The sequence below is a fragment of the Orcinus orca genome, chromosome 10 (genome assembly GCF_937001465.1).
Source record: "Orcinus orca chromosome 10, mOrcOrc1.1, whole genome shotgun sequence".
Taxonomy (NCBI): Eukaryota; Metazoa; Chordata; class Mammalia; order Artiodactyla; family Delphinidae; genus Orcinus; species Orcinus orca.
The window spans coordinates 82,315,785-82,341,610 of record NC_064568.1 but is presented as its reverse complement, the minus strand read 5'-3'; the positions used below and the strand labels follow the sequence as shown (position 1 = coordinate 82,341,610).

General features: G+C 54.7%; 4 protein-coding genes across 27 annotated transcripts; 2 read left to right on the top strand and 2 right to left on the bottom strand.

Moving 5' to 3' along the window:
• Positions 1-3,745, bottom strand: PRRT1 (proline rich transmembrane protein 1). Its single transcript, XM_004286553.3, has 4 exons — positions 3,224-3,745; positions 1,784-2,319; positions 1,265-1,450; positions 1-1,086 (listed from the first exon to the last, which is right to left on the bottom strand). Exons 1-4 carry the CDS (start codon positions 3,240-3,242, stop codon positions 910-912), a joined length of 918 nt encoding a protein of 305 aa, XP_004286601.1. The 5' UTR covers positions 3,243-3,745; the 3' UTR covers positions 1-909.
• PPT2 (palmitoyl-protein thioesterase 2) lies at positions 50-14,294 on the top strand. 12 transcript variants are annotated; one of them, XM_049715458.1, is made up of 10 exons: positions 4,970-5,634; positions 6,120-6,335; positions 6,577-6,730; positions 7,195-7,290; positions 7,383-7,490; positions 8,291-8,374; positions 8,494-8,578; positions 11,620-11,674; positions 13,567-13,646; positions 14,166-14,294. In XM_049715458.1, exons 1-9 carry the CDS (start codon positions 5,500-5,502, stop codon positions 13,618-13,620), a joined length of 987 nt encoding a protein of 328 aa, XP_049571415.1. In that variant the 5' UTR covers positions 4,970-5,499; the 3' UTR covers positions 13,621-13,646; positions 14,166-14,294. The 12 variants fall into 12 exon arrangements, 11 of the variants coding, with proteins under 11 accessions (XP_033273877.1, XP_049571415.1, XP_033273875.1 ...); XM_049715460.1 differs by lacking the exons at positions 13,567-13,646; positions 14,166-14,294 and adding an exon at positions 11,855-12,644 and having other exon boundaries at positions 4,982-5,220; positions 5,497-5,634; positions 6,142-6,335; XM_033417981.2 differs by lacking the exons at positions 13,567-13,646; positions 14,166-14,294 and adding an exon at positions 11,855-12,644 and having other exon boundaries at positions 4,982-5,220; positions 5,497-5,634.
• EGFL8 (EGF like domain multiple 8) lies at positions 14,172-16,398 on the top strand. 10 transcript variants are annotated; one of them, XM_004286551.4, is made up of 8 exons: positions 14,172-14,294; positions 14,508-14,630; positions 14,737-14,849; positions 14,950-15,045; positions 15,152-15,322; positions 15,413-15,492; positions 15,570-15,723; positions 16,023-16,398. In XM_004286551.4, the coding sequence occupies exons 1-8, from the start codon at positions 14,194-14,196 to the stop codon at positions 16,070-16,072; spliced, it is 888 nt and encodes a 295-aa protein (XP_004286599.1). In that variant the 5' UTR covers positions 14,172-14,193; the 3' UTR covers positions 16,073-16,398. The 10 variants fall into 10 exon arrangements, with proteins under 10 accessions (XP_004286599.1, XP_033273862.1, XP_033273868.1 ...); XM_033417977.2 differs by lacking the exon at positions 14,172-14,294 and having other exon boundaries at positions 14,383-14,630; XM_033417971.2 differs by having other exon boundaries at positions 14,737-15,045; positions 15,168-15,322; positions 15,570-16,398.
• Positions 16,322-25,821, bottom strand: AGPAT1 (1-acylglycerol-3-phosphate O-acyltransferase 1). 4 transcript variants are annotated; one of them, XM_012539430.3, is made up of 7 exons: positions 25,688-25,821; positions 19,358-19,554; positions 18,998-19,131; positions 18,530-18,705; positions 18,279-18,374; positions 18,082-18,154; positions 16,322-17,567 (listed from the first exon to the last, which is right to left on the bottom strand). In XM_012539430.3, the coding sequence occupies exons 2-7, from the start codon at positions 19,543-19,545 to the stop codon at positions 17,383-17,385; spliced, it is 852 nt and encodes a 283-aa protein (XP_012394884.1). In that variant the 5' UTR covers positions 19,546-19,554; positions 25,688-25,821; the 3' UTR covers positions 16,322-17,382. The 4 variants fall into 4 exon arrangements, with proteins under 4 accessions (XP_012394884.1, XP_049571422.1, XP_033273879.1 ...); XM_049715465.1 differs by lacking the exon at positions 25,688-25,821 and adding an exon at positions 25,230-25,631; XM_033417988.2 differs by lacking the exon at positions 25,688-25,821 and adding an exon at positions 24,881-25,150.
• Between the last annotated feature and the right edge of the window lie 5 nt (positions 25,822-25,826).

Here is a 25,826-nt window from a genome sequence, read left to right as displayed (position 1 = left end):
TGATAAATCCACTTAATCTATTTAATATTGTCTTTCAGAAATTCACACACACACTCACACACAGATCAGAACAAGGTGAGGACTACCGAGGGGACGGGGAGGGACCGGCTCCCTCCGGACACTGGAAGGTTTGTACCCTAGGTTCCCTTCTGCCCGACCGCCCAGGAGTTGGGATAGGAGGAAGGGAGTATTTACAGAGAACGGGGACGTAATCTTCATCCCAGGGTGAAGGTTCTGAAACCGGTAACCTCCCAAATTTCATTCCAAAAAAATCAAAAGTAGACAGAGGTTCCGGGATTAGCAAGAAAAGAGGCGGGGATGAGGTGGAGGATAAACGGAACTGTACTCGCAAAAATGGGAGTGAGCGTGGGGGCGTGGCTACCCTGGGGCTCGGCTCTCGCGCCGGGCAAAGGGGAGGAGTCTGTCAGTAAGGGGGCGAGGCCTGGCGCCACAAACCCAATCACCGGACTGAATCACCCCGCAGGGAAGAAAAGAAGGCGGAGCCTGCCGACCTGGAGGCGGGGCTTTATCAGAGCCGGGGCGGAGCCTATACAGGAGGCGGGGCTTTAGGGACAAGTTTCCAGGCTGGGGAGCAGTGACCGAGGGAGTTCGGCCGGGGGCGCTGTATTTAGAGGGCTTGGGGGCCTGAAGCGACTGAGGGGCCCGGCATTTGGCCGGAATCCCAGGAAGCGGCGTCCCTGTTAGTGTGGGTTTTGGCGGGGTTCCTGAGGAACTGGATTCGGAGCGTGCCCTCAAGGCGAGAGTTTCTGTAGAGGCCTAGTTTAGGATGTAACCAAGTCCGGTGGCCCCAGAAGCGGGTGTGCAGGGCGCCCGCTGGATCCGCGGCTTGACGGCAAAACGCGCTTGGGAGGTCGAGGGGCGCAGAGTGGGGCCGGGCCGTAGGCGTCCTTACGGATCCCAATAGTTCTCGTGGTGCTGTGCAGCAATGATGATGACTACGGTAAGGATGGTACAGAGCACCATGGCTGCTATGCCCACGGCCAGGGAGATGAAGGAGAAGTTCCGGGCCTCTCGTGAAGCGATCTCGGCTGACACCATGTCTCCGCGGGCCAAGGCCGTGCGCACCTGCGGGGGAGGGTGGGGGGAGAGCAGATCAGAGAGCTGCTACCTCGGCCGCACGCCTCAGTCTCCCTCTAAGGTGCTCCCCAAAACGTCCAGCACTCCATGGGATTAAGGAAGACCTAGTGAGCCCTCCTCTCCATACTCCGCCTCCATTCCCTCCCCCTCCCACCCCCCCACGCACCTGCACTGCCTTGAAGATGGCAATGATGCCCGTAGGCCAGAAGCAGCAGATGGTGGTCAGCACCGCGATGGGCATATAGTCATGGGGCGGGCGCCTCGGCTCCAGCAGGGCCAGCCCTGGGCCTTGGGGCGGCGGGGGAAGCGTGGAGGTTACTCCCGTTCCCCCCGGGGTCCCGCCGGCATAGGGCTGTGGAAGGAAGGTTGTGGGGAGAAGACGTCACTCTTACCCTCCTTGAGCCCACCAACTTTCCACGTCTGGCAGAGAAAGAGGGTTGTTTCCTTCTTTCAAACCTCCTCTGGACTTTTAGGCTGTTTCCCCTGCCAGGCCTTGATCTTTGACTCCAGCTGACCACCAGACCACTCCCTCCCCGCCTCGCCCCATTCCCAGGCTTTTCCTTAGTCTCTCCTCTCCCTTGGCCCCAGAACGCCGCCTGGTCCCACCAGCCCCTCAGTGTGTCCCCAATTCCAGGTCCTGTTCCATCCCCCCCTTCCCCCAGGCCCCTGTCCGCCCCGTACTCACCGCGCCCACCGGGTAGACTGGCACGTAGGCAGTGCAAGGCTGCAGCTGTAAGGGGTAACCAGGGGCTACGTAGCCCCCCAGTGACAGCGTGCCTACCGCTCCAGTGTGCGTGGGCACCACGAAGCCCGGGGCCTGGGCAGTGTGAGCGGGCGCCGGCGGGGGCGGGGCGGCGGCGGCGGGCGGCGGCGGGGGTAGTGGGCCCTCGAAGCGAGTCTCCTGCAGGTAAGGGTCGGGTGGCATGCGGGGCAAGGTAGCGCAGCCGGGTGGGGGTACCCCAGCGGCCGGGCCGGGCGGGACGTGATGCGGGGGCCTCGGCAAGGTGGCGGAGGACGAGGGACCGCGCAGAGCGGCGGCCCCGGAAGCCAGGCCCCCAGCCCCTAAGCGCGGGAGGGTGGCAGTGCCAGACTGGTGGTAGTGGTGGTGGTGGTGATGGTGCGAGGAAGGGGCTGTCTGTGGGGGCAGGGCGGGAGGTTCGGCCGGGGGCTGGGGGGCATTGTAGGGTGGTGGAGAGGTGTGAGGGACTGAGTCGGGGAGGCCTGGGGGCGGTGAGCAGAGGTGTGGGGAGAGATAAGACAGATGAGATAAGGAGGGGCAGGGGGAGACACAGAGGGTCAGGGATGGAGGAAGATAATGGGAGAGACAGAGAGGAGATGGGTGAGAAGCCATCTCTCATTCTTGGGGCAGCAGAGAGGTTGTATCTAGGCCATCAGCTCCCCCCCCCCGCCCCCGCTTTTCAATCTAGTTTTGAGGTCATAACTCTCTTCTGCTCCTCTCCCTTCTTCAGCAATGGGCACACAGCTTTAACCTGCAGACCCAAATTCATATGCTCCTTGGCTTATGGCAGCCTTTGGGCTAGCCTATGCGAGCTGGTCCTGTGTGTGCACGTGTGTAGACATGCAACACTGTGTTAACGTGCTCAGTTCAACAGTTGTATAAACACAGGTAGGATAACATGTTCCTCTCTGCCATTCCTTCAGTGGGGAGGGGGTGCCCTAGTCTCTTAGGGAGTCTCAGTACCACTTTTAGGACAGATTAAAGAAGGGTCCTCTGGATTTTACTCCCCTGGCAACCCCCATCTGATCATCTCTCCATATTTCCCCGTTGGATGTCTCCACGCGAGCCAGTGTCATCTGTCCATCTGTCACTTGCAATGATGCTATCCATGCAGTACCTGGCTGATGCTAAGTCACTCTTGTACTTCCCTCGCCCTCTCAACCTGCCCCCCTAACCCATGTTGTTGGCAAGGGACTGAGGCTGAGACTGGCAGGAGGAAAGGAAGAGAAGGGAGGGATATAAAAAGAGGAGGGGGGTTGGGGGTCGGGGTGTGGAGAGCTGGATACAAGGGGAATGAAACAGAACCAACCGCTAGGGAGGGGTAAGGGAGGGGGGGGGAAGAGTCAGGAGACACTGGAGAGGGCTGGAGGTTTTGTTGTTTTCTACCTGACTTTTCGGATGACATGCCTGCTGTCTCGCTGGGACAGGATCCGTGCAACCGGAGTCTGGAGTCAGGATCCCTGGCCAGCACCGGAGTCTGGGTGCGCAGATTGCGCAGCCGGCAGCAGCGCAGAGATGGAGAGATGAAGACTGTGGCGGCGGGGGGCGGAGGGAAAGCAGGGAGGGGGGGAGCTTAAAGGGACCGAGGCGAGGGAGGGGGAATCCTCCAGACGCATCCCCACTCGGTCTCCGCTTTTGGACTACGTCTCGCCTCCTCTCACCCCGGCATTCAAGCCCCCAGTTTGGGCTCCTTTGGAGTTGTCATGGAAACTGGGAGGCAAGCAAGACCAAGCAAGGCGGGTGGTACTAAGGGAAGGAAGGAGGGAGAAAGAACTCTCTAGAGTCTTCCCCTCCAAGACTGGCCGTAGTGATTATATTGTGGAGGCAGCGAACAGGCGCTCAGTGGATTCAATACCCCAGTTCCCTCTGGATCTTGTTCAACCCAGTCAGGCCTCCCCCTCCTCAGCTTCCCTCAGAGTCCCTGTAAGATCTCAGGATTTTCTCCCAAATCCTTGGCTCTTAGTTTTCCCCTCTGTAGGAGAGATGACTGTATGAGAGAGAACCGTAAAAACAAAACCAAAAACAAACAAACAACAAAACAAAACAAAATAGAGAGAGAAAAAAAACCGTGTGCAGAGTTGAGGCCGGCCATGGCCTGAAAAGTTCCCAGGGTTATGACCTTGACCTGCCACCCTGGCCTGGGATGAATCGGGAGGTAAAGTGAGAGGCTCTGGTCTATAGCAGTTCAGAGGTAGGAGGCCTATGGTGTGTTGGGGGCTGGGGGTTGCAGTGTAGGGCGAAGAGGAAGCTTGGGGGATATATAGATACCTTTCCTCTCCAGGATGAAGGAGCTGAAGCCCGCTGGGAGGAGGCGACGGATCAACTGCTTATTGCTGGCAGCTCGGTTTGGGAATACGTGCTTGGTCCCCCTTCCCCCTTTTACTTATTGGGCTTCTTAGAGCTTCCAGGGCCCTCAGTGTTCAGATCCATTCCTGAAATCCCACCCACCCACCACCCCCGCCAAGACGCAGCGCCATTGCCTGAGTCGACCTGGGGGCACAGCGGTAACTGCAGTCTTTTTATTTTGCTTATTGTATCTTGGGAGCTTGTACGTGGGGATAGGGGGTGAAGATCAGCAGTCAGCCAAGATTGACCAGAGTTGGGCTTTTTGCAAAAACGTAACTGGGAGTCATTATTACCCATCCCACCCTCCCCCTTTAGACTAGTACTTCCCGGCCCCCGTCTGAGGCAGTCGCTCTCCGGAGCTCTGTCCTTCCCCTCTGACTCGAGGCAGAAACTACAGAGTTGTAAGAGAGGCGCTTGCCAGGGCGATTCCCAGGCCCCAGAGATTTAGATCACAGCCCCATACCGCTCACTTGGCTTCTAAGGCGTTCGCGTTCGCGTGAGCCCCGAACCCTCTACCGCCACCCCATCCTCTACACAGCTCGGGGCGCAAGTTGGTTTTATTGGGAGAGACTTAGACTGGCAAAGACGTTGTGAATAGAGAGAGGAATTCAGAGAAGTTGCGATTTTTTTTTTTAAATCAAGGGAAACGTCTTTAAATGCTAAGTAAAAGCCCTAACCCGGGCACCTGGGTATCGGTAGGGGTCACAGGTGGAGAGGTGCGGGACGCCTGGAGTTCAGAAGTCCAGACCGAGTGGGAAGGTCTGAGTAAGGAGCCGCCCACAAGGAGCTCCAAGTTCAGGGCGGGGCTGTGGAGTCGCTCTGGTGGAAAGACTCATCCGAAAGCAAACGAGCCTGAGTCAGCGCTGCCCTAGGGTCCCTCCGCCCCTGGGGGGCGGGGGGGGGGTGTCACAGTTGGGCCCCGGAGTAGAGTAGGGCAGAAGAAACTGGGCCAAGCTGCACTTTTACCTCGAGGGGCCTCGAGGGCTCTCCGTGTCTCTGGAAACAAGGGCACTACAAGCACTTCAGGATGAAGAGTTGTAAGACGCAGATCCGGCGCGGGCGGGAGGGAAGGGGTTAGGAGTAGGGTCCGCCTGGGCTACCTTCAGCCCTCATCAGACGGACGGCGAACTGCGAAGGACTACCTTTCCCCAGTCTGTTCTCCCAGCGCCTCCCTGGGGAAAGAGAACTAAACTCCGTGTTCCTTTGCGGAGCCGGACGCCTGAATTGGGAAGTAGGGCGAATCAAGGCCGGGAAATGGGACCCTTGGGTCGCTGCTGCCGCAGGGACTGAAGAGGCAGTCTCTCAATTCCCAGGACATGTTTGCTGCTTCTGCCTCTCCCCGCCGGTCTAAGTGGATCGCTCCACCTATTTCCTCCCCCGCTCTTTCGGCGCAATGGATTGTTCCATTGCCCCTCCAGTCTCGGGCCTGCGTTGCGGGGGACACTGGCACGGTTGGTAGGGAAAGCCCCGGACGTGACGGCTGAGTGCGACCCTGAGCAGCCTGCCCTCTCCCATCCGTCATTCCCCTGCGCGCGTTCTCCTTACACCCTTCCCCTCCCCCACGTGGGTTCCAAGCTTCAGGGAAGTAAACAGCGGGCAGAGCGAGGCTCACGGACCCAGGCCAGGTGGGCCTTTGCACTCTCCAGGGGTCCTGCGCTGCTGCTCAGGGGTCTTTCTTGCAAAACCCCTGTCTTGCCTGGCTGGGATGATGCATTAGGAAGATGCTGGCCTGGGGACAGAGTCCCCGCTGAGTTAGGGGCGGGGCTTGGGTGAGCGTCAGTGCGTTTACAATGTGGTTGGGGGCGGTGTTCGTGGGGAGAGGACTAGAGTAAAAGTAGGATATTTTGTGACAAGGACCTGGTGTGGGAACGAGCAGGGGAGGCTTGATTGCCGGCGTCTGTTCGGAAGGCAGGGGGTGTTGTCATCTCTCTCACAGGCCCTCATCGCCCCCTTCTCAGGCGAGAGCATGCTGGGGCTCCCGGGGCTGCGGCTCCCCCCGGCGGGGTTCCTGCTCCTGTTGCCGTTCCTGCTGCTGCTGCTGCTGCCCGCAACCCCCGCGCCCCATCGGGCTTCCTACAAGCCGGTCATCGTGGTGCATGGGCTCTTTGACAGCTCGTACAGCTTCCGCCACCTGCTGGAATACATCAACGAGGTCTGGCAGGGGACCTCCGGTTGTGGGGCGTTGGTGGCGTCTACAGAGGCTGGGGAAGGAGAATGGGGAATTGAATGCTGGGCCTGCCAACTTCCTCGGGGAGCTGGTGCTGGCGTGGGGAAAGTCTGGGGACGAGAGATGGTTCTAGCAGGGCACAATAGGCATGTGGGCGCTGGCCAGGGGTCGGTGTGGAGGGGCTTCATCGTCCATCCCCGGTTGGGGCATTGCCCCCTTCCCACAGACACACCCTGGGACTGTGGTGACAGTGCTCGATCTCTTCGATGGGAGAGAGAGTTTGCGGCCCCTGTGGGAACAGGTGCAAGGGTTCCGAGAGGCTGTGGCCCCCATCATGGCAAAGGCCCCTCAAGGGGTGCATCTCATCTGCTACTCGCAGGGTAGGCACCGTCTCCCACCCCAGCTCCTAAGCCCTATCTGAGGCTTGATCCTTATCTGAGGGACACTGCCTAGTGTTCCCTTTTCTGAGCCACATTGCTTCAGCCAGAGCCCTGATACTTGAGCCCTCCTTTTCTGACTTCCCTCAGTACCTGGGTCTTATCTTTGTGTGTGTCCTGAGTGGGAGGGAGGCTCCCTGCACTGCTGCCCCTTTCTTTGCCCATTACCCATGGTTCTTGGACATAAAAGGTAGTGGGACAGTAAAAAGCACCCTACAGTTAGTCGGGACGCCCAGTGTCGAATTCTGGCTCTGTCACTTACATGACGTGGATGTTTCGACACGGTGTGTGCCTTCTCTGGGCTTCAGTTTCCTTTAGGTACACTGTGTGTGTGTGGGGTGCGGACGGGGGGCAGTGTTGGCCCGGCTGTCCCTAAGTGCCTGCCCAATGTGGTGTTCCGCCTGCAGGGGGCCTGGTATGCCGGGCACTGCTGTCTGTGATGGATGACCACAATGTGGATTCTTTCATCTCTCTCTCCTCTCCACAGATGGGACAGTATGGAGGTGAGTGGGCACTGTGGGCTCCATGGGGGGGGGGACCCTGAGTCTTGAGGACACAAGTTTGGAACCACCTGGCACTGCTGTTCTCTTGCCAGACACGGACTATTTGAAGTGGCTGTTCCCCACCTCCATGAGGTCCAACCTCTACCGCATCTGCTATAGCCCCTGGGGCCAGGAATTCTCCATCTGTAACTACTGGCATGGTGAGTAGGACATGCCAAACTGGGGCCTCCATGGAAAGGGCATCCTGGAGGATAGGGCCTGCTGCTCCCACCTCTACCATAACCAACAGCAATGATAATGATAACTTAACAGTTATTGAGCACTTACTATGTGAACAGGCACTGTTCAAAATGCTTTATGTGTATCACCTTATTTGCCTTAGAGAGTATAGCCTGCTGCAGGGGTCGGCCGACTGTATCCTTAAAGGGCAAGATAGTAAATATTTTGAGCTTTGCAGGCCGTAGTCTCTGTCACAACCACTCAGTTCTGCCACAGTCATGTGAAAGCAGCCATATATTTTATGTAAATGAATGAGTGTGTCTGTGTTGGCAATAAAATTTATTTACAGAAACAAGCAGTGAACTGGATTTGGCTAATGAGTCATAGTTTGCAAACGCCTGGTGTAGTTTTTAAGACCATGGATGCTGCTGGGTCCAGACTGCTTGGGTTTGAAGCCTGGCCCTGCGGCATGACTTTGGGCAAGTTACTCAACCTTCCTGTGACTCAATTTTCCTCATCTGTATAATGATATAGTACATACCTTATAGGGTGGTTATGAGGATTAAATAAATTAATGAATGTAATGTACTTTGAACAGTATCTGGCTCATAGCAGGTGTTAGAAAAAGGTGTTTGCTATTATGTTTACAATTATCATGGCTACTATTATATTACTATTCACCTTGTCTATTACTTTAGCCTCCAGATTGGTCTTCCAGCCTCTGGTCTTGCCTCTTCTCCCTGCTTCTCTGACAACCTTTCTAACTGCTGTTTGTACCCAGACCCCCACCATGATGACTTGTACCTCAATGCCAGCAGCTTCCTGGCCCTGATCAATGGGGAAAGAGACCATCCCAATGCCACTGGTAAGACCCCAGGCTCCTACCCTGGTCCCATATTCTGCTTCTCTGACCCCCTGTGTTCCCCTCTCCAGCCTGGCCTGACCCCTGTGACTGACTCAGGCTCTCTTCTTCCCACTCTGCAGCTTGGCGGAAGAACTTTCTTCGTGTGGGCCGCCTGGTGCTGATTGGGGGCCCTGATGATGGTGTCATTACCCCCTGGCAGTCCAGGTAATAAGGGACTGTGTGACCTGAAGATTGGCTAAGGACACTCCAGCCCCCACCAGTCTTTATCTCATTTCTAAAACTGGCCTGCTGCTTCCACTGGGTAATACCCCTACCCTCCACTCATCTTGTCACCCAAGACCAAAACCTGGGAGTCATCTCCTAGCCTCTTATACGTAGCCAGTCACTAAGCCCCGCTGACTCTACTAGGTAGAGTCTGCTTGTTCTCCATCCCTACCAACCCCCCTCTGTAAAAACTTGTAACTTTGAAATATTTACAGATTCGTAGGAAGCTGCAGAGATAGTTTAGAGAGGTCCTGTGTATCCATCACCAAGTTCCCCTCAATGGCTGCATCCTATGTAACTACAGCACAGTATCAAAACCAGGAATATGACATTGGTACGTGTGTATGGTTCCACATGCCATGTAATCACATTTCCTACCACCGCTTTTACTTACCTGGACTACTGTAATAGCCTCCAGCTCATCCCCTCTATCCTGTTCCTCAGGAAAATCCATGGCTTCACGGCACTCTGTGCCTGCCTTTGATCATCATGAGTGATCTGAAATGTCACCTGATCTACTTTAGTCACTCAACAAATACTCTGTGTGCCTAGGCACTGTTCTGGGTCCTGGGGATGCAGTAGTAAATGAAAGAGAAGTCCATGGTGTTATGTAGCTTACATTCTTGTGGGGGAGACAGATAATAAATGTAAATCTATATGCCAAGTGGTGATAAAATAAGGCAGGGGAAGGGATTAGAGGATGGCCACGGCCTATATTAGCTGATGGCCAGAGAAGTCCTTCTGGAAGAGTTGCCATTTGAGCAGAGACTGAAGGAAGTGAGGGAAAGAGTTGTGCATCAAACTGGGGGAAGAACAACCCAGAGGACAGGAGTAGCACCTGCAAAGGCCCTGGGGCAGGTCTGAGGAATAAGGAGGCCCATGTGGCTAGAGTGCAGGGAGCTATGGAGAGGGTGGGAGAGGAGGTGAAAGAGGTAGCAGGGAGCCAGTTACAGAGAGCCTTTGTGGGGCACAGTAAGCACCCCCCTTTTTTTTCCTGAAATATACACAACATAAAATTTTACCATTTTTAAGTGTATAGTTCGGTGGCGTCAAGTCCATTCACATTCTTGTGTAAGCATCACCACTATTTATCTCCAGAACCTTTTTTTCCTTCCCAAATTGCAACCCCATACCCGTTAAAGAACGGTAACTCCCTCATCCCTGCCCCTCCCTGGCCCCTGGCAACCATGGCCCTTTGCTTTTTGAAAATTCTGAGTGAGAGGAACACGTTGGAAGGTTTTAAGTGAATGAGTGACATGCCTTATAATAGTTAGAGGTGGGATTTATTTTTTATCTCATTTCAAACAATCCTGTGAAGATAAGAATGGCTCAAGGTTATATAGCACCTTTTATGTCCCAAAGCATTATTCTAAGTACTTTTCAAATAAAGCTCATTTAATTCTCACAACAACCCTATAGGGTAATTACTACCATCCTCTTTTGACATATAAGGAAACTTAAGTACAAAGAGATTAAATAACCTGCCTACATTCATAGAGTTAGTTAAGTGGTGAAGTCAGGCTGTCTGACTTAAGGACAATGTTTTCTTCTTTCTTTTTTCTTTTTTTCCTGGTATGCGGGCCTCTCACTGCTGTGGCCTCTCCCATTGCGGAGCACAGGCTCCGGACGTGCAGGCTCAGCGGCCATGGCTCACGGGCCCAGCCGCTCCGCGGCATGTGGGATCTTCCCGGACCGGGGCACGAACTCGTGTCCCCTGCATCGGCAGGCGGACTCCCAACCACTGCGCCACCAGGGAAGCCCAACCACAATGTTTTGCTTCCTCTCTACAAAGGAGGTATTCTTATACAGGGCCAAGAAGATAAGCAACATGATCAACCACACACAGTGGGGAGTGTGTGGCAGAGCTGGAGTTTAAAATCCCGGTCTTTGTGCCCCTACTGCTTTCCTACCGTGTGAAATCCAGCCCTTCAACAAGGCCTCCAGGCCTCCAACCCAGCACCCCCCGCACCCAGCTGTGCCTTACCTCTGTGCTGCTCTTGCTGTTGCATTTGCCTGGGACAGCCTTCCTTAGTCCAGGGTAATCGCTGGGAAGCCTTTGTTGATGCTCTAAAACTAGGGTAGTAGCCTCTCCTCTTTGCTCCCATAGCCCATGCTGGCATTTGTTCAGTTATTTATGGCCTGTGTCCACTCAGTGCCCATGCCAGTTAAATATTCTTAACTAAAAAAAATTTAAGAACTTTTTATTTTGAAATAATTTCATACTCAAGAAATTACCAAAGTAGTACAAAGCAATCTTGTATACTCTTCACCTAGGTTTCCCAAATGCTAACATCTTACCGAGTTTACCTTAGCATCCTCTCTCTCTCCCTCCCTCTCTCTCTCTCTCCATATTATATATACACATATATATATATGTACAGAGTATGTGAACCATTTGAGAGCAGGTTGCATGATATCTCTTCACCCTTAAAACTTCAGTATGTCAGTGTCTATTTTCTATGTACAGGACATTCTTTTACATATCCACAATAATGACCAAAATCAGGAAATTAACATTGATACAGTACTCTGTAGACCTTATTCAAACTTTCCCAATTGTCCTTATAGAAGAAAATCCAGTGCAAGATCCAACCCAGGATCCTGTGTTGCATTTAGTTGTCACGTCTCTTTAGTCCCTTTTAAGCTGGATTACTTCCTTGGTCTTTGTACACGACGTTGATATTTTTGAAGCATATGAGCCAGCTGTTTTATAGAATGTCCCTCAGTTTGGATTTGTTGGCTATTTCCTCATGATTAGATTCAGATCGTGCATTTTTGATGGGAATTCTGCAGAAGTGATGCTGTACCCTCAGTGCATCACCTCATGAGGTACATGATACCCAGTTAAATATTGGTATTTTGAGTGTCCTCCTTGCTGCTTGTGTCCTCAACAGGCCATGAGTTCCTGAAGGACCCTAGCCCACCTTGATTTTCTCCAGCTCTCCTGATAACCTCCCCCTTACCCCCCAATCTTTTTGTAGCTTCTTTGGTTTCTATGATGCAAATGAGACGGTCTTGGAGATGGAGGAGCAACTGGTGAGTTCGTTGGAATTACCTTCCCTTTCTGCACGCACTGTCCCAGCTGTCCGTGGCTCTCTCTGCCACTGACACGGGAGTTGAAAGGTTCACCCTGTGGGGAGGGGGTCTGGGACACCAGCAGGAACTTACTTTGTCCTCCCTATGTCTTTCTTCCATGCCCCTTTGCCCACCTTGAAGGTTTATCTGCGGGATTCTTTTGGGTTGAAGACTCTCCTGGCTCGGGGGGCCATAGTGAGGTGTCCAATGGCTGGGATCTCCCACACGGCCTGGCACTCCAACCGTACCCTTTATGAGACCTGCATTGAACCTTGGCTCTCCTGAGGGATCCCTCAGGAACTCCCCAGCCCAGAGACCAAGTGGTAGCCTTGGATGTCAGGCCCTGGTGTGCCTGTGACCACCTCATCGCTCTCCCACCAACCAGGGCTCCCAGGGCCCCTTCCTCCGCTCTTCTGTGAAAGGCAAATCCTGGTTTCCGCCATCTCGTGTCCTCTCGTTTGGGGCGCGCTGCAAGCTCCCCCACCCTCTTAAGGCCAAGCTTGGGAAGTGAGAAGCCAGGTTTACTCGTGGCTGCTCCTCGACTCTGGCCGGAGGCGCAGAATCCAGCTCCTGCCCACCACAGGGGTCTCCTTCCAGGCCACTCAGGACATTTTTAGCTTCTGTTTTCCCCATGTTCCCTGTTCGTCTGAACTCCCCTGTTGTGAGCCCTCCCAACCCCCAGGAAGGACCACCCATGAGAGTGGGGTTCTGAGGCTCCCCTATGGGGACATTTCCATTCTTGAAGTGTCAGTGTTGGGGAATATCTGTGGCCCGTGAGGCCCATCTCAGGTTTGGGGATCCCCCAGTCCCTATGTTCAGTATTGGGGTGCCCTTGGGGAGCCCAGTTTCTTTGAGGCTCCAGCCCCTCTTTTAGCTACCCTTGAATGGGTGTTACCCCTGTATTTATGGAAATAAAGTTCCATTTACTCAGTTTGGCTTGACTCATTTCCAGGTGAGGGAGACCTGGCTCCCCAGGGAGGGTGGGGATGGAGAGCCTGAGGCCCGGGTGCCCGGATGCCTGGTCTGGGGTGGGACCCCCTTGGTGTTTCCGCTCTCTCAATGCCCATTCTGTGTGGGTTCCTGATTCTCTGCGGGTTCTTTCCTGCTGAGGACAATTCTCTTCCTGTCCCAGCCTGTGATTGGGGGGCTGAGCCCAGGGCTCTAGTGGTTTGGGCCCCAGCCTCATGGGTGGAATGCGCCAGCCAGCCCCCAGGCTAGACGAGGGGGCTAAGGGTCAGGGTAGGCATTTGTTGTGCCCCTTTTTGACCTTTGTAGGCCAGAGCTGGGTGAGGGGCTGGACAATGAGCCTCCTCTTCCTGAAAGAAGGAATCTTGGTGGAGACAATAAGGCCCTGTCTGCTCTGGCATGGGGGGCGGTGGCTGACTCAACTTTGCATACCCCCCACCAGGCCCTAACAAATGTCATCAAGAAATGGGGGCAATTTTCCCTTTACCGCCTTGGGCAGTCCCCACTGCACCCTTCTTTCTTTTCTCATCTGCTCTTGCCTTTTCTCCCATGACTTGACCCCACTTTGTTCTCTGCCAGCTCTGACTTTTCCTGCCCCTCAGTTCTTCCCTAGTCTGTGTTGGGTTGAAGGATGGAGGGCAAGGGCCAGGGGTGCTGCTGGTGTTTAAAGCTAGTAGTCTCTGCTGATTTGGGGGAGTTCCAAAAATAAGGGGCCTCATAGGGTTGAGAAGAGACTTCTGAGGGGCCCTTTGCTTGGCTGGGGGGGGGGTGAAGGGAGTGGGATCTGGACCCCACTGAACTGACCAAGCTCCAGCTGTGGAGGAGGCTTGTGGGAGGGGGCAGGAATGGGAGGGCTCTGTCTGGCCCGCCCCTCCTCTCCTTTGCAGCCCGCGCAGCCCGCCCACCAGTCTGAGCTGCTGCTTCTGAGGCTGGTGGCCTGAAGTCTCCAGGAGAGGGGGAAAGACAGGTGGGGAGAGAACGTCAACGGGGAAAGACTGGGGGTCACTCAGAGTCTTCGAGTTGAGTGTGAGTTGGGTGTGTTGTCTGAGTGAGGGGAGTGGGTCCAGGGTGTATGTGGTGGTGTGGGTGCGTGAGGGTAGCAGGAATGTGTTTAAGGTGGGGTTTCCAGGTGTGTGGGTGTGTACAAGGTGTAAAGGGGTGTAATGGTGCATATCTGATATTTTGGAGGTAGGAGGATTAGGATGGAAGAGGGCACGTCAGAGACAGGAGGGTCATGAGGGGAGGTGGAGGGAGTGTGTTGGGCTGTGAACTTGTATGGTGCTGCATGGACCATGATGTGCTAAAGGAAGGGGGGTGTTAGTTAAATGTAACTGCGGGTGTAGACAATCCTGGTGGCTAGTGCAAGCGTGCAAATGAGTGTCCTGCCCCACTTAAAGGGCACCAGCAGACTGCTCTTGGAAGGGTTGGAACTGGAGAAGTTAACAGGAGAGGGGAAGGACCTCCATTAACCTCTTCTTGCCTGCAGCTGGCAGAGTCTGAAGTCAAGGAGAAACATGGGGTCCAGGGCTGAGCTGTGCACTGTCTTAGGCGGACTCTCATTCCTCCTGCTACTGATGACAGGCGAGGGGGCCAAGGGTGGATCCCTCAAAGAGAGGTGATAACAGAGGGGGCAGGGCCAGGGGTGAGGTCTTCATGAAACCTGCTGGGGCTGGGGTTTCACAGGTGGCAAAACAAAGTTCAGAATGGGGGGGAGGCTGTCATTTTTAGGGAGGGTGGGGCCTCAGTGGAGCCTGAAGGGAAGTGGGGCTCCTGGCTCCCCAGGGCCTGGCCCACTCAATGCCTCTCACTTTCCCCCGCATGGGTGCAGTCAGGGGGTCTGCTCCAAGCAGACGCTGGTGGTCCCACTCCGTTACAACGAGTCCTACAGCCAACCCGTATATAAGCCCTACTTGACTCTCTGCTCTGGAAGGCGTGTCTGCAGCACCTACAGGTGAGGGGTGGGGAGCCTGGGCTCTGGGGTCTCTCAAGAGGAACGAACCCCAGAACCGGGACCAGGACCCATATGCCAATGTCCAGAGCCCGGCGCTGTGTTCCAGGACCACGTACCATGTGGCTTGGCGGGAGGTAAGGAGGGAGGTGCAGCAGACCCACGCCGTGTGCTGCCAGGGCTGGAAAAAGCGGCATCCCGGGGCGCTCACCTGTGACGAAGGTGAGGCTGGGTCTTCCCAGGCCTCGGGGGAGGTGCGCCCGGCCGGGCTGGAGAGCCAGGCCTTCCGCTCGGTTCTGAACCCCGCTTCCTGCGCCCGCAGCCATCTGCGCCAAGCCCTGCCAGAACGGAGGCGTCTGCGTCCGGCCGGACCAGTGCGAGTGCGCCCCGGGCTGGGGTGGGAAGCACTGTCACGTGGGTGAGTTGCCGCGCCCGCCCTCGGGGTGACGCCAGAACTTCCCTACCCGCTGTGGTGCCCACCTCCGCCCCGCCCCCCTCAGCCCCCTCCTCTTTCCGGTAACTAGACGTGGATGAATGCAGGGCTGGCGTCACTCTCTGCTCGCACGGATGCCTCAATACAGCAGGCAGCTTCACCTGTGGCTGCCCCCAGGGCCTGGTGCTGGGCCCGGACGGGCGCACTTGCGGAGAAGGGGCCCCAGAGCCCCCAACCAGTGCCAGCATCCTCAGCGTGGCCGGTGAGTGGGTGGGTGCGTGGGGCACGCGGAGGGCCGGACCAGAGGCGGGGCCAGGGCAGTGGTCACTCTCGGCTCGCTCCTTTGTCCCAGTTCGGGAGGCTGGACACGACGAGCGTGCCCTGAGGCGGGAGATTCGCGAGCTGCGAGGGCGCCTGGAGCGGCTGGAGCAGGTGAGTGGAGATGCCTGGGGCCAAGTCTGGGTGGCACACCCCACCCCCAACACCCTGAGGTGTCTCTTCCTTTGTAGTGGGCCAGTCAGGCTGGAGCCTGGGTCCGAGCAGTGCTGCCCATGCCCCCAGAAGAGCTGCAGCCCGAACAGGTGGCAGAGCTGTGGGGCCGAGGCGACAGGATTGAGTCTCTCAGTGACCAGGTTCTGCTGCTGGAGGAGAGGCTAGGTGCCTGTGAGTCCCCATGCCCCTCTCTGTGGGGACCCCCATCTCCCAACAGCTGCCCCCAGCTCTTCCAGACACCTTTTCCCAACTCAGTTTTCTCTTGTCCAAAATCTCTTCTCCTCCACTCACTCACCCCATACCTTCCCCAGATTCCCGCACTTTACCACCCCTTCTCCTGGTCTGTCTCCAACTTGGTGGTTCCACTTATTGGTGAGCGAGACTGTCAATCCTTCAGTGTCCAGGGCCCACTCCAGGCGTCCAAGAAGTCCACAGTCAATGTGTCTGCCTGTCTCCTTGTCATTAACCAGGCTCCTGCGAGGACAACAGCCTGGGCCCAGGCCTCAATCGGCGGAGCTAAGGAGCCCCTGCAGAGCCCCTGCCCCACTAATTTATACAGAAACTGGACCCACTAATCCTCTGGGATTGGCCGGCTGGGGAGCTGCAGATAAGGCTATCTGCCACTAAGGAGCAATGAACAATGGAAACTTTGGAAAGCTGAAGAAAGGAGGAAGGCGGGTTGTCTTGGCCTGCCCCTGAGTCTTCCGGCTGGGGCAGGGGCCTGGAGGAGAACTGCTTTTTTAACTCCTTAACAAATGCAGCCAGAAAGTGCCCAGATCTCTCTCAATCTTTATTCTCGGTTTCTTGCTGTTATCCAGATAATTAATAAAAATCAACCACGCAAAACTGGGTCCCACCCTCTCCTTTTGCTCCCAGCCCACCTCCGTGGTTGTGAGCACAGGTCTGGGGTGGGAGGCAGGGAGTGGCTAATGCCACAGGGAGGAAATGAAAACTGGCTCAGAGAGGGGAAGCCTCAAAAGAAAGAGAAATAAATTAAAAGCCCTCCCATCCCCTCCAGCCAGGGTTCAGTTCCTTTCCCCAACTCCCCAGGGTGAAGTGAGTGCAGCACCTGATGTCTGCCTCTTCCCCTTGTGTCTGGTTAGAATGGTACAGCAGGGCTGTAGGGGGCTTGGTGGGGCCAGGACCATTGAACAACTATACCCAGGGGATGAGGGGAAGCAGAAATGTGGCATCCAAGAGTGTGCTCAACCCTGGGCACTTGGACAAGGGCAGGGATGAGACCTCTGAGTGACAGAGTCCAGCCCCCACTGACAGGAGGCTCCACGGGAAGGAGGGAGAAGGTGCTGAGGAATGTTTCCAGGATGAGCCTGGGAGAAGTATTCCAGGCATCAGCTTCCAGCCACAGCGTGAGGAGTCGTCCTCACAAATGGATGAGTCCACTGAATCCGTGGACATGGGAGTGAGAAATTGTTCCACAGAATGGATGAATCCACTGGCCAATGTGGGGTGGAGAGGTAGAGAAGACCACAAAGGAAGAGGGTCCACTGGGGACAGAATGGAGTGTTCCTACCCTTGTGTAGGCTGAACCACTGAAGATGAGGGGGAGGCAACTGTCCCACAGACAGGATGGCACGGAAGGTGGGGTTCAGAGTGGAGGCCGCACCTAGGCAAGAGTCTGTTGGGGGGCGGTGCTGGGAAGGGGGCAGGGAGCGGTTCTGTAACCACATTCACTTCAGAAGTTGAAGATTCCAAAGAAGAGAACAGGTGGGGAGAGGGGAAATGAGGAACAGGGCTTGGCCCAGCTTTGGGCCCACTGGGCTGGTAGGTGTGGAGACGGCGGTGGGGGGTGGGGGTAGATGGGAAGGGAGCTCAGAGCTGGGCCTCGCCCACCCCTCCAGGCTTCTTCAGATAGTCACCACCACCCCTGCCATCAGTGGAGATTTCCCGGAAAACGGTGAGCATGGAGTGTCGGACTGTGTCGGCCAGAGCTGGGACGTCATCTGGTGTCAGCCCTTCTGTGGGCACTGGGGGCAGCACCCGTACCTGACATCGCCCTGGGAGGGGGGTGAGCACCATCATGGCCTGTGTACCGGGACTCTGCCCACAGGTGGCGCCTGGCTTCCGAGCTCTCCTGATGCTTAGTTCCCTGCTCAACCTTTCAGTTCTCTGCTGTGGACAACGCCCCCTCAGCTTACCAGCTGCCACCTGTTCTCTGAGGCCCTCCATCGCAAAGCCTTCCCCAGCCCCAGTCCAGGCACCTCAGCACCCTGCCGGCCCCACCGTCTGGGTTTAGCGTTCACCGCCGAATGCTGTAACTGCGCACACAGGCTTTATCTTTCCGGCTAGACAGTAATGGCCTCTCTTGGAGGGACCAAGTGTTACCCATCTAGCAGGGTATAGGGGTGCTTAATAAATACTTATTGGCTGATGTGGGGTCACTTTAGATAATCCTGTGGACATCTCAGTGCTGACGCTGACTGAAGCTCCTGCCCCACGGGGATGTCCCTCTAGCCTCTCCCATGGCCCTTCTGGCCACCCCCGATCCCCAGATCTGCACAGAGCCCTCACCTGAAGTGAAGCGGCGCTCCTTCTTGCAGTAGAAGTCTTGATAGGAGGACATGACTATGGGAACAATGGGAACCTGAGGGAGAGGAAAAGCGATCAGCCCACGGCTCCCTTCTGAGGTGCCCAGGACCAGCCTCTGCCGAGAGAGGAAGGGATGGTGGGGGCTTGAGGGGCAGTAGTGGACGGGAAGGAGAAATCACCTGGGCCTGCACTGCGAGGTGGAAGGCGCCACGTTTGAAGGGCAGCATGGAGCCATTGTGGTTTCTCGTGCCCTCAGGAAAAACCCAGACCCGTACCTGGGAAAGAAAGAGAGTCAAGGAAGACACACATATGGAGGGATCAGAAAATGGCTGTGATGCTGTAATGCGACTTGTGAGGCCTGGTGGCCCTGCACATCAGTTTATTTACAACTATTCTACTCCATAACCCCCATTCCCCCGGGGTGACTCACATCCTGTGTGAGCAGGGTCTGGGCGACCTCAGACATGACACTGATGGCATCCCCAGTGCGCTTCCGGTCAATGAAGATGACTCCTGCCAGCCAGCAGGCCAGCCCGGCAGAGCCGGCCCACAGTAGCTCGCGCTTGGCAATGGGCACACAGCGGCCTGGCAGTACCTCCATCATCCCTAGGGCAGAGGTGGGGGTGGGGTGAGGATACCTCACCCAGGTCATCACCCAGGGACTAGAACTAAAGGAAGAGGCAGACCTGGGGGTGAGGGGTGGGGGAAGCCCCAGAAAGTAAGAAAAGGTGACTAAAGGTGTATTATCTTGCTTATGAGGGCAGCTCTACCCCAGGCAGAGGCCTGCAGGGGGAGCAAGGGGGCAACGCCCCAGGTGAGGGAGGGTTGAGGACCTCTGGGGGAGGGGATCCCAGGGAGGGCTGCAGGGGGATGGGCGTGGCTAGGGGAGGCTGCTCACCAAGCAGGTCGAGGGAGCTCTGGTGGTTGGAGACAACAACGTAGGGCTGTGAAGGAGGGAAGTGGTGAGCCCCTCGCACCTCCACTCGGATCCCGTACAGGTATTTGATGTGGAGCAGCATCAGACGCAAGATCCTGTGGAGGTTCCACAAGGCAAGGGGTTCCCGCGGGACCTGCTGACGTCCACCTGCAGGCCCCAGCCCCCTCCCCGGCCCCTGTCTTCCTGGGCATCTTTGCAGTCTTCTCCACTTCCTTGTCCCTGGGCTCGCTCAGTGTCTCCTACACACTCAGTGCCCTCCCCAGCCCCTGCTTGCTTCTGACCCTAAGGTTCCCTCATCACCCAAAACCCCTTGCCCCTCACTTCATGTTCTCGACGTTGCGTCCTCGCACGGCACACACAGGGATGGCGAGCACAGCCAGGAAGAGGATCCAGCCATTGTAGAAGGCCATCTTGAAGAAGTACTTGGCACTGGGGCTGCAGAACCACAGAGTGGGCAGCAGCAGGGAGAGCAGCAGCAGTAGAGGCCACACCCCTGGCCACAGCTCCATTCTGGTCACCTGCAGGGGACCGGGCGAAGGACAGAACCAGTGGGCCTGGTTCCTGGATTGGGGACGGGGCGGGCAAGGTGCAGAAGGCAGGGTCTGGGGGGGCTCTGGGGGCCAGGGCTCCCGTTAAAACCTGTCCAGAAAGCCTCTCTGGGATGGGGGCGGTGGGGATGGGAGCTCAGGACTGCTCTCCCACCCCTCTCCCTGAAGGATCCAGATACATTCAGACATGAGACACAAGATATGGACATCCACAACTCACAGACACAAGACAACAACAGGACATTAATAATAGCTAACGCTTGTAGCTGGTAAGGATCTTATAATGGTCTATCCCTCTGCTGTCCAATATGGTAGCCACCAGCCACATATGGCAACTGAGCACGTGAAATGTGGCCTAGTCTGCATTGAGGGGTGCTTAGAGATACAAAATACACATCAGATTTCAAAGACTTTGAAGGAAAAACAGAATGTAAACTATCCCATTAATAATCTTTTATATTGACTACATTGTGCAATTATAACCTTTTGGACATACGGGGTTCAATACACTAAAATTAATTTCACCCTGCTACTTTTACCTTTTTTATGTAGCTACCAGAAAATGAAAAATTACATATGTGGCTTGCATTATAGTTCTGTTGGACAGGGCTGGTCTATATACTATGTTAAGTCCTTAAATATGAAACACCCGATTTACATTTTAAAGGAGACAGACCCAGAAAGGTTAAAAAACTTACCTGAGGTGATATGACTCCTAAGAGGCACTTCCTAGCTTAAAGCTAAGCAGCTTGTGCTCCTAACCACTTGGTTATGCTGCTGCCTGTATATATACACACAAATGCACACACAGCACGCAGCAGATACAGTGGAAATGACAAAACACAGACATTCTCTGGGGCTGACTGGCAAGAATAAAGGCTCTTGTCACTAACGCAAACTCAGACACACACAGCCATACAAAGACTGACCTGTTCACACACATACGCAAACTCACAATCACACCCATGACCGATAAAGGATGGTAAATTCATACCCATTAAAACCCCTCTCCACCCAGGCAGGCTCCCTGTTCCCAGATAAACCCATGGACATACCTATATCTATTAATCCTGCTTCCACAAACAGGCAAACAAATCCCACCACCCACTTCCCTCCCTCCCAGCAACACTGCAGGCTATGTGGTCAGACATGCAGTGTGTAAGGCTTCACCAAGCGAAAAAAGGAGGGCAGAGAGTAAAAGGGTCATTACGCCACCTGCCCTGGGAAAGGAAAGAGTTCAGGAGGAAGAGGCTCTTCCTCCTTCCTCCACTCTGCCCCACGGTTTGGGGCAGGGTCACAATTCACACAAATGGTATTCAGGCAAATATCTGTCACTTGTATTAAGGCCAAAGGCACGCGCTTCCAATGACAGAAGGGTTGTGCTCCAAGGTAAGTCCATTGCCAAGGGTGAAGGTAACAGGTGATAGAGGAAATGGGACTCTGCCAGCTCTAGGACAATAGGCTTTCTGAGTTGCTTCATCCTACTGCCCCCGCAAGTTGGAACAAGCGCTTCTCCTCTGGACTATTTGCAACAGGCTCCTAACTCTTCCCCTTCAATCCATCTTCCACATGGCAACCACAGATGTTTCTGTGGCACAAATTTGAGCATCTCTCTTGCCCAAAGGCCCTTCTTGACAAGTTGACTTCTGCTTACACCTTTGGCCACATCCCTACAAAAGCCTTTTCGCTCTAGTCAAACTGACTTACTTCAGTTCCTCAGACACACCATTATCTTTCACGCTTCTGTGCCATGAACACGCTGTTCCCTTTGGCTGGAATGTTCTTCTGCCTCTTCACTTGCCTTATACAGTTCAGTGTCACTTTTTGGAGGTCTTCCTGAACCCCTCCAGGCCTGTGTTTTCATTACACTTTTACCTTGATCACTGATTCTCCAAGTGCAGAAAAATAAATCCTTGGACCTCATCCCAGATTACTGAATCAGAAATTTAGGCCGTTGGGCCCATGCATCTGTATACTATTTTAAACAAGCCATCCAGGTGAGTCTGATGTGCACATAAGTTTGAGAACCACTCATCTTGACACTAGACAGGGTGTAACCACTTGAGGTTATCTTTGTTTCCCTCCCTAACGTGTAAGCAGCTTGAGGACAGAGATTTTCTTATTCCCAATGCCCAGGACAGAAGGAAGCAGGGAAGATGCTCAATAAACATTTGCTGAACAGATTATAAGGCTGTGTACATACCCACATAGCCATAATTATTGAGACAACAGTTCTGAACACCAATCAGATAGCTACCCTCTTGAGGACGATTAACTATGAAAAGAAAAGCCACCAAGAAAGCAGTGAACACACCAGGCTAACAGTAACCTACTCTGGATAAAAATACACAATACAGGGTCATGGTGAAGGCAGGGTGACAGCAATCTAGACAAGATGGCACATACAATCTTGCACACAAGAGAAACATACAGAAAGGGGATTAACATGCCACAGGGGAAAGATGCCGCTGTCATCAAATACATGCCAACAGTGCAAAGAGCGGGGGACAGATAATGTACATGGCAGAGCTGACGCTGTGCTATGCATTGAGCTCCATGGACACAGACTGTTCACAGGCACCGGATGTAACGTGTATGAAGAGACACAGGCCAGCGGGGTCAGCAAGGTCAGGCGTATGGGGATGGTTCTTTAGGGACATGGAGGCCCAGTTACCTTTTCCTCTAATATGTGACATTAAGTGACTCTCTCCAGAGCAGGGATGTCCGAGGATTTATAAGCACAACGGAGTGCCAAGTGAGTTAATGAGCATACAGCTCACAAAATATATTGGCAATAAAATTATGAAATAAATAGTATATGTAACCAGAAGCACACAAGCTGTGGACGTGTCACATCAGCACATTATGCGAAGGGGCACACATGTGTGCGGTGTGAATTGGGACTGGGAAAACACATGCAATAAACAGGCCAATACGATCACAACAGGAGTGTGCGCTAGTAGCTAAGCCACGAGATCCCACACACGAAGACGACTGCATATGGTGGGACTATGCACATAACCTGTGAGTCCAAACAAAATAAGGTATGATCTCTACATGCTAAAGTAAACATAAGATCTGCAAGAAACATGAAACCACATAACAGATGCAACAGATGAAAACACACACATGTGAACACGTCAAGACTGGACATGAGACACGGACGTAAGATATGAGAACAGGCAATTCTGATGGAAGATAACACATCACTTCTCCACAACCCATGGAGAGCACAGGACAAACTAGCCACACACAAGCCATAAACCACATCAAAGGCACACCCACTCAATGTAGAAAACATGGTCCCCCACAAGGCATCTGTATGTCAGTAAGGGTCGAACACAGCATGGAGGCCACTGAGAAACAAGAGGTCCCGTGCCTTGAGAGAAACAGGTGTCTCAGGGCATCCCTAGGAAGCAAATTCTGCTGGGGAAAGGAGGGCACTAAACTGCCTTCTGCCTGCCACTACCCCGCAAGGGTCACGTGGGGCCAAAGGGCAAGAAAAGGAACTGGGGAAGGTGTTGGGGCTTTCCTCTCCAAGATTCCCTGTCCACACCCCCATCTCAAGTTCACAAGGTCTCCACCTCTCCTCCCTCGTGTCTCTTCCATCCTTCCTCCCTCTCAGGCCCCCTCTCCTTTCCCCAGCAACCCTCTCCCAAGTCGGCCCGTATCCTTTTCCCACCAAGCCTCTCCCCTGCCCACCCTCCCAGACCCAATCTTTCCCCATCCCCTCCTCCACATCCCTTTTAGCTCCCTCCTCCCTCCTCCTCCCATCCCTTTCCTGCCCCCACCTCAGTGGGGTGGGGGGCCTGGGGGGCTGGCCCCCTCCCCAGCCAGGCTGCGGCAGCGGTGGTGGCGGGTGGCTGTGTCTCTGCCTCAGTCGGGGTGTCGGTGCCAAGGGGGCGACAGGATTTGGGGGTGTCCTAGCCCCGGCCGATGGAGGGGAGGTGAGAGTGGGAGGCTGGGCCCATAGCGGTAGGAATGGTGGGGGGTTGTCCCCCCAGCTCCCTCCCTCCCTCCCTCCCTTCCTGCTGTCTCTCTGAGGGCTGGGGCTGCTGCTGCCGCTATCCCCCACCACCCCTCCCCACGCCCGCTAGTTTCCGGGGCTGGCCAGGAAGTAGGGGGCGGTGATGGGCGCCCTGTTTTGCCAATCGCCTCCCGGGGACCCAGGCATCTCCTCCCCACATCTTTCAGTCTCCTCTTGCTAGCTCCACCCTACGAGAGCTCAGCTGGGCTCCGTCTCGGTCTCTCTGGCCTTTTCTGGCTCCAGCTGCACCTTCTTTTCTCCAACTTCCTTTCAGCACACATGGCTTGCGTGTCCCTTGGTGCTGTATTCCTTCCTTGGCCCGTTCCTTCACATTCTCCATCAGCTCTCCTCTTATTGTCAACTTGTTTCTTTTTTTCTCAACTCCCACATCTGCTGCTTATTCCCTCCAACTCCAACCCTTTTCCATCTCCCTCTTCCTGTCCCCCCATTCAAGTCCAAATATTTATCAAGCACCTACTATATGCCAAGCTCTGAGTTCTTCACTTCTCTTCTTTTTCTCTCCAGGACTCCATCTCACCCCACCTCACCCTCCAGCCCTCTTGTCTGGCTTCTGCCCTTTGTCCCTGCCACTATCTCCCAGCAGTCCAGCTCCCTCCTCCACTGACCTCCTCCCACCCCCCACCCCTTCCTGGTCTTTGGAGAGAAGGGACACTCTCAGGCCCTCTCCCTGCCCGTTTCCTTCTGTGATGTACTTTAACCTCAGTACCTTTTCTTTTCTAGTTCCTTCCTTCTTATCAGTCTCCTTACTCACCCAAGCTGAGACTACCCCTCTCCTCAACGTAGAAAAAATGTACTCTTCTTCCAGTGGAAACTGGGCATTAGGGTTGCTTTCTTGAAAAAATAAGTGAGGAAGAATGCTGATTCCTCTGGGATAAGCATGCCTCCTTAATTTTGTAGTATGTGCCTAGCTCTCTCTCCAGCCCCTGCTGCCCTCTCCCCCATACTCCCATCATCCCCTTATCAGGATCATTCCATCACTCCTCCCTTCTTGGTCTCCACTTCTGCCTCTCAATAGGGTTTTTCCCTAAACCTCTACACGCTTCCCGAACACTAACCTCCCCTGCCGTAGGCAGCTCCTAACTTCTCACCGTTCCTCACTGAGTCACGTGGGACCTTTTATCAGGATGTTGTTGAAGAACCCTCAGCTTGTGTCTGGCCTCCACCCCCGCTAGATACCTTTGCCCTGAAAGAGTTTACACGCCCTGAGGAACAAGATGTAAAGAACACTGGTAATGGGAGGACTGTTACCTAGTTCTGCTCCTTGAGCCACAGTGAGGGCCAGTGACTGTAGAAAAGGCCCAAACTCGTACGAAAGGCCCAAACTCTGAAGCAGCTTGCCCAAGTCCCAGGAGTCCAGCCCAGGAGGAAGACCCCAGTTCTGCGGGGCACTGTACAAGAAGGAAGGGGCGGGCCTAACCCCTTTCCGCCGCGGGTCGCCTAAAAGGGGGTGGATCTTGCCTCTTCACCCACTCACAAAGGGGTGGAGCTAGACCTTTTCGGCTCTTAAGGTTTAAAACGGTGTCTAGGGCAACTCTATTCTACTGTGTCATATTAAAAAGGGGATGGGCCTTTACTTCATTTCTGCTCTGTAAATCACCTAAAGAGGGGCGGGCTGAGTCGTCCAGCCGAGGGAGATGTTAACACCAGCGCCGCAGATCGATGCTCGCACCATCCAAACGTCGGGCTAATCCCAGTTCTGCTCCCTTCTTCACTAAGAGGGAGGGGCGGACCCAAGTTCTGCTCTTTACGTCACCGAAGGAAGCCGGAGCCATTTTGAACCCTGCGACCCTAGCATTTGTCCTCTTTTCCAAGCTCTTCGCCGTCTTTTCCGACCTCGGCCAATCAGGGGCGAAAAAAACGGCCCAATCAGTCGAGAGAGACCGCAGTCGGAGGACCCGGATGAGGCCAAGACAAGGCTTTTGAACCCCAAATCCCGCCAATTGTAGAGCAGTCACCATGGCGACAATATAGCGGTGAAGGGGTGGGACCAGAGAAAGCTCAACTCTCATAGGATTGGCCCACCCCTTCCCTCCTCCTACTGCGCACGCGCGCTACCTGGCCTCCATTTTCCGTCGAGTTCTAGCCAATTAGTTGCTTTGGAGCTATACGCTCCAAAGTCCAAAGGAATCCGGACGTTCTCTGAAAGAGGAAGTAAAAGGAAGACAGGGGCTTGTAGTGGGCGAGGTCTAAGTAG

What these genes read in the sequence shown, in the direction of transcription:
- PRRT1 (XM_004286553.3), bottom strand. An exon ending in CAGTCTACCCGGTGGGCGCG is followed by an intron (nt 1,451 to 1,783) that starts GTGAGTACGGGG and finishes TTCCTTCCACAG; the next exon opens with CCCTATGCCGGCGGGACCCC. An exon ending in CCATCTTCAAGGCAGTGCAG is followed by an intron (nt 1,087 to 1,264) that starts GTGCGTGGGGGG and finishes CCTCCCCCGCAG; the next exon opens with GTGCGCACGGCCTTGGCCCG.
- PPT2 (XM_033417981.2), top strand. Translation starts at nt 5,500, where the DNA reads ATGTTTGCTGCTTCTGCCTCTCCCCGCCGGTCTAAGTGGATCGCTCCA. An exon ending in ACAGATGGGACAGTATGGAG is followed by an intron (nt 7,291 to 7,382) that starts GTGAGTGGGCAC and finishes TTCTCTTGCCAG; the next exon opens with ACACGGACTATTTGAAGTGG. An exon ending in AGACCATCCCAATGCCACTG is followed by an intron (nt 8,375 to 8,493) that starts GTAAGACCCCAG and finishes CCCACTCTGCAG; the next exon opens with CTTGGCGGAAGAACTTTCTT.
- EGFL8 (XM_033417970.2), top strand. Translation starts at nt 14,383, where the DNA reads ATGGGGGGGAGGCTGTCATTTTTAGGGAGGGTGGGGCCTCAGTGGAGC. An exon ending in CGTGTCTGCAGCACCTACAG is followed by an intron (nt 14,631 to 14,736) that starts GTGAGGGGTGGG and finishes GCTGTGTTCCAG; the next exon opens with GACCACGTACCATGTGGCTT. An exon ending in TGGGAAGCACTGTCACGTGG is followed by an intron (nt 15,046 to 15,167) that starts GTGAGTTGCCGC and finishes GGATGAATGCAG; the next exon opens with GGCTGGCGTCACTCTCTGCT.
- AGPAT1 (XM_012539430.3), bottom strand. Translation starts at nt 19,545, where the DNA reads ATGGAGCTGTGGCCAGGGGTGTGGCCTCTACTGCTGCTGCTCTCCCTG. An exon ending in CGCAACGTCGAGAACATGAA is followed by an intron (nt 19,132 to 19,357) that starts GTGAGGGGCAAG and finishes GAACCTCCACAG; the next exon opens with GATCTTGCGTCTGATGCTGC. An exon ending in ACCTCGCAGTGCAGGCCCAG is followed by an intron (nt 18,155 to 18,278) that starts GTGATTTCTCCT and finishes CCTCTCCCTCAG; the next exon opens with GTTCCCATTGTTCCCATAGT.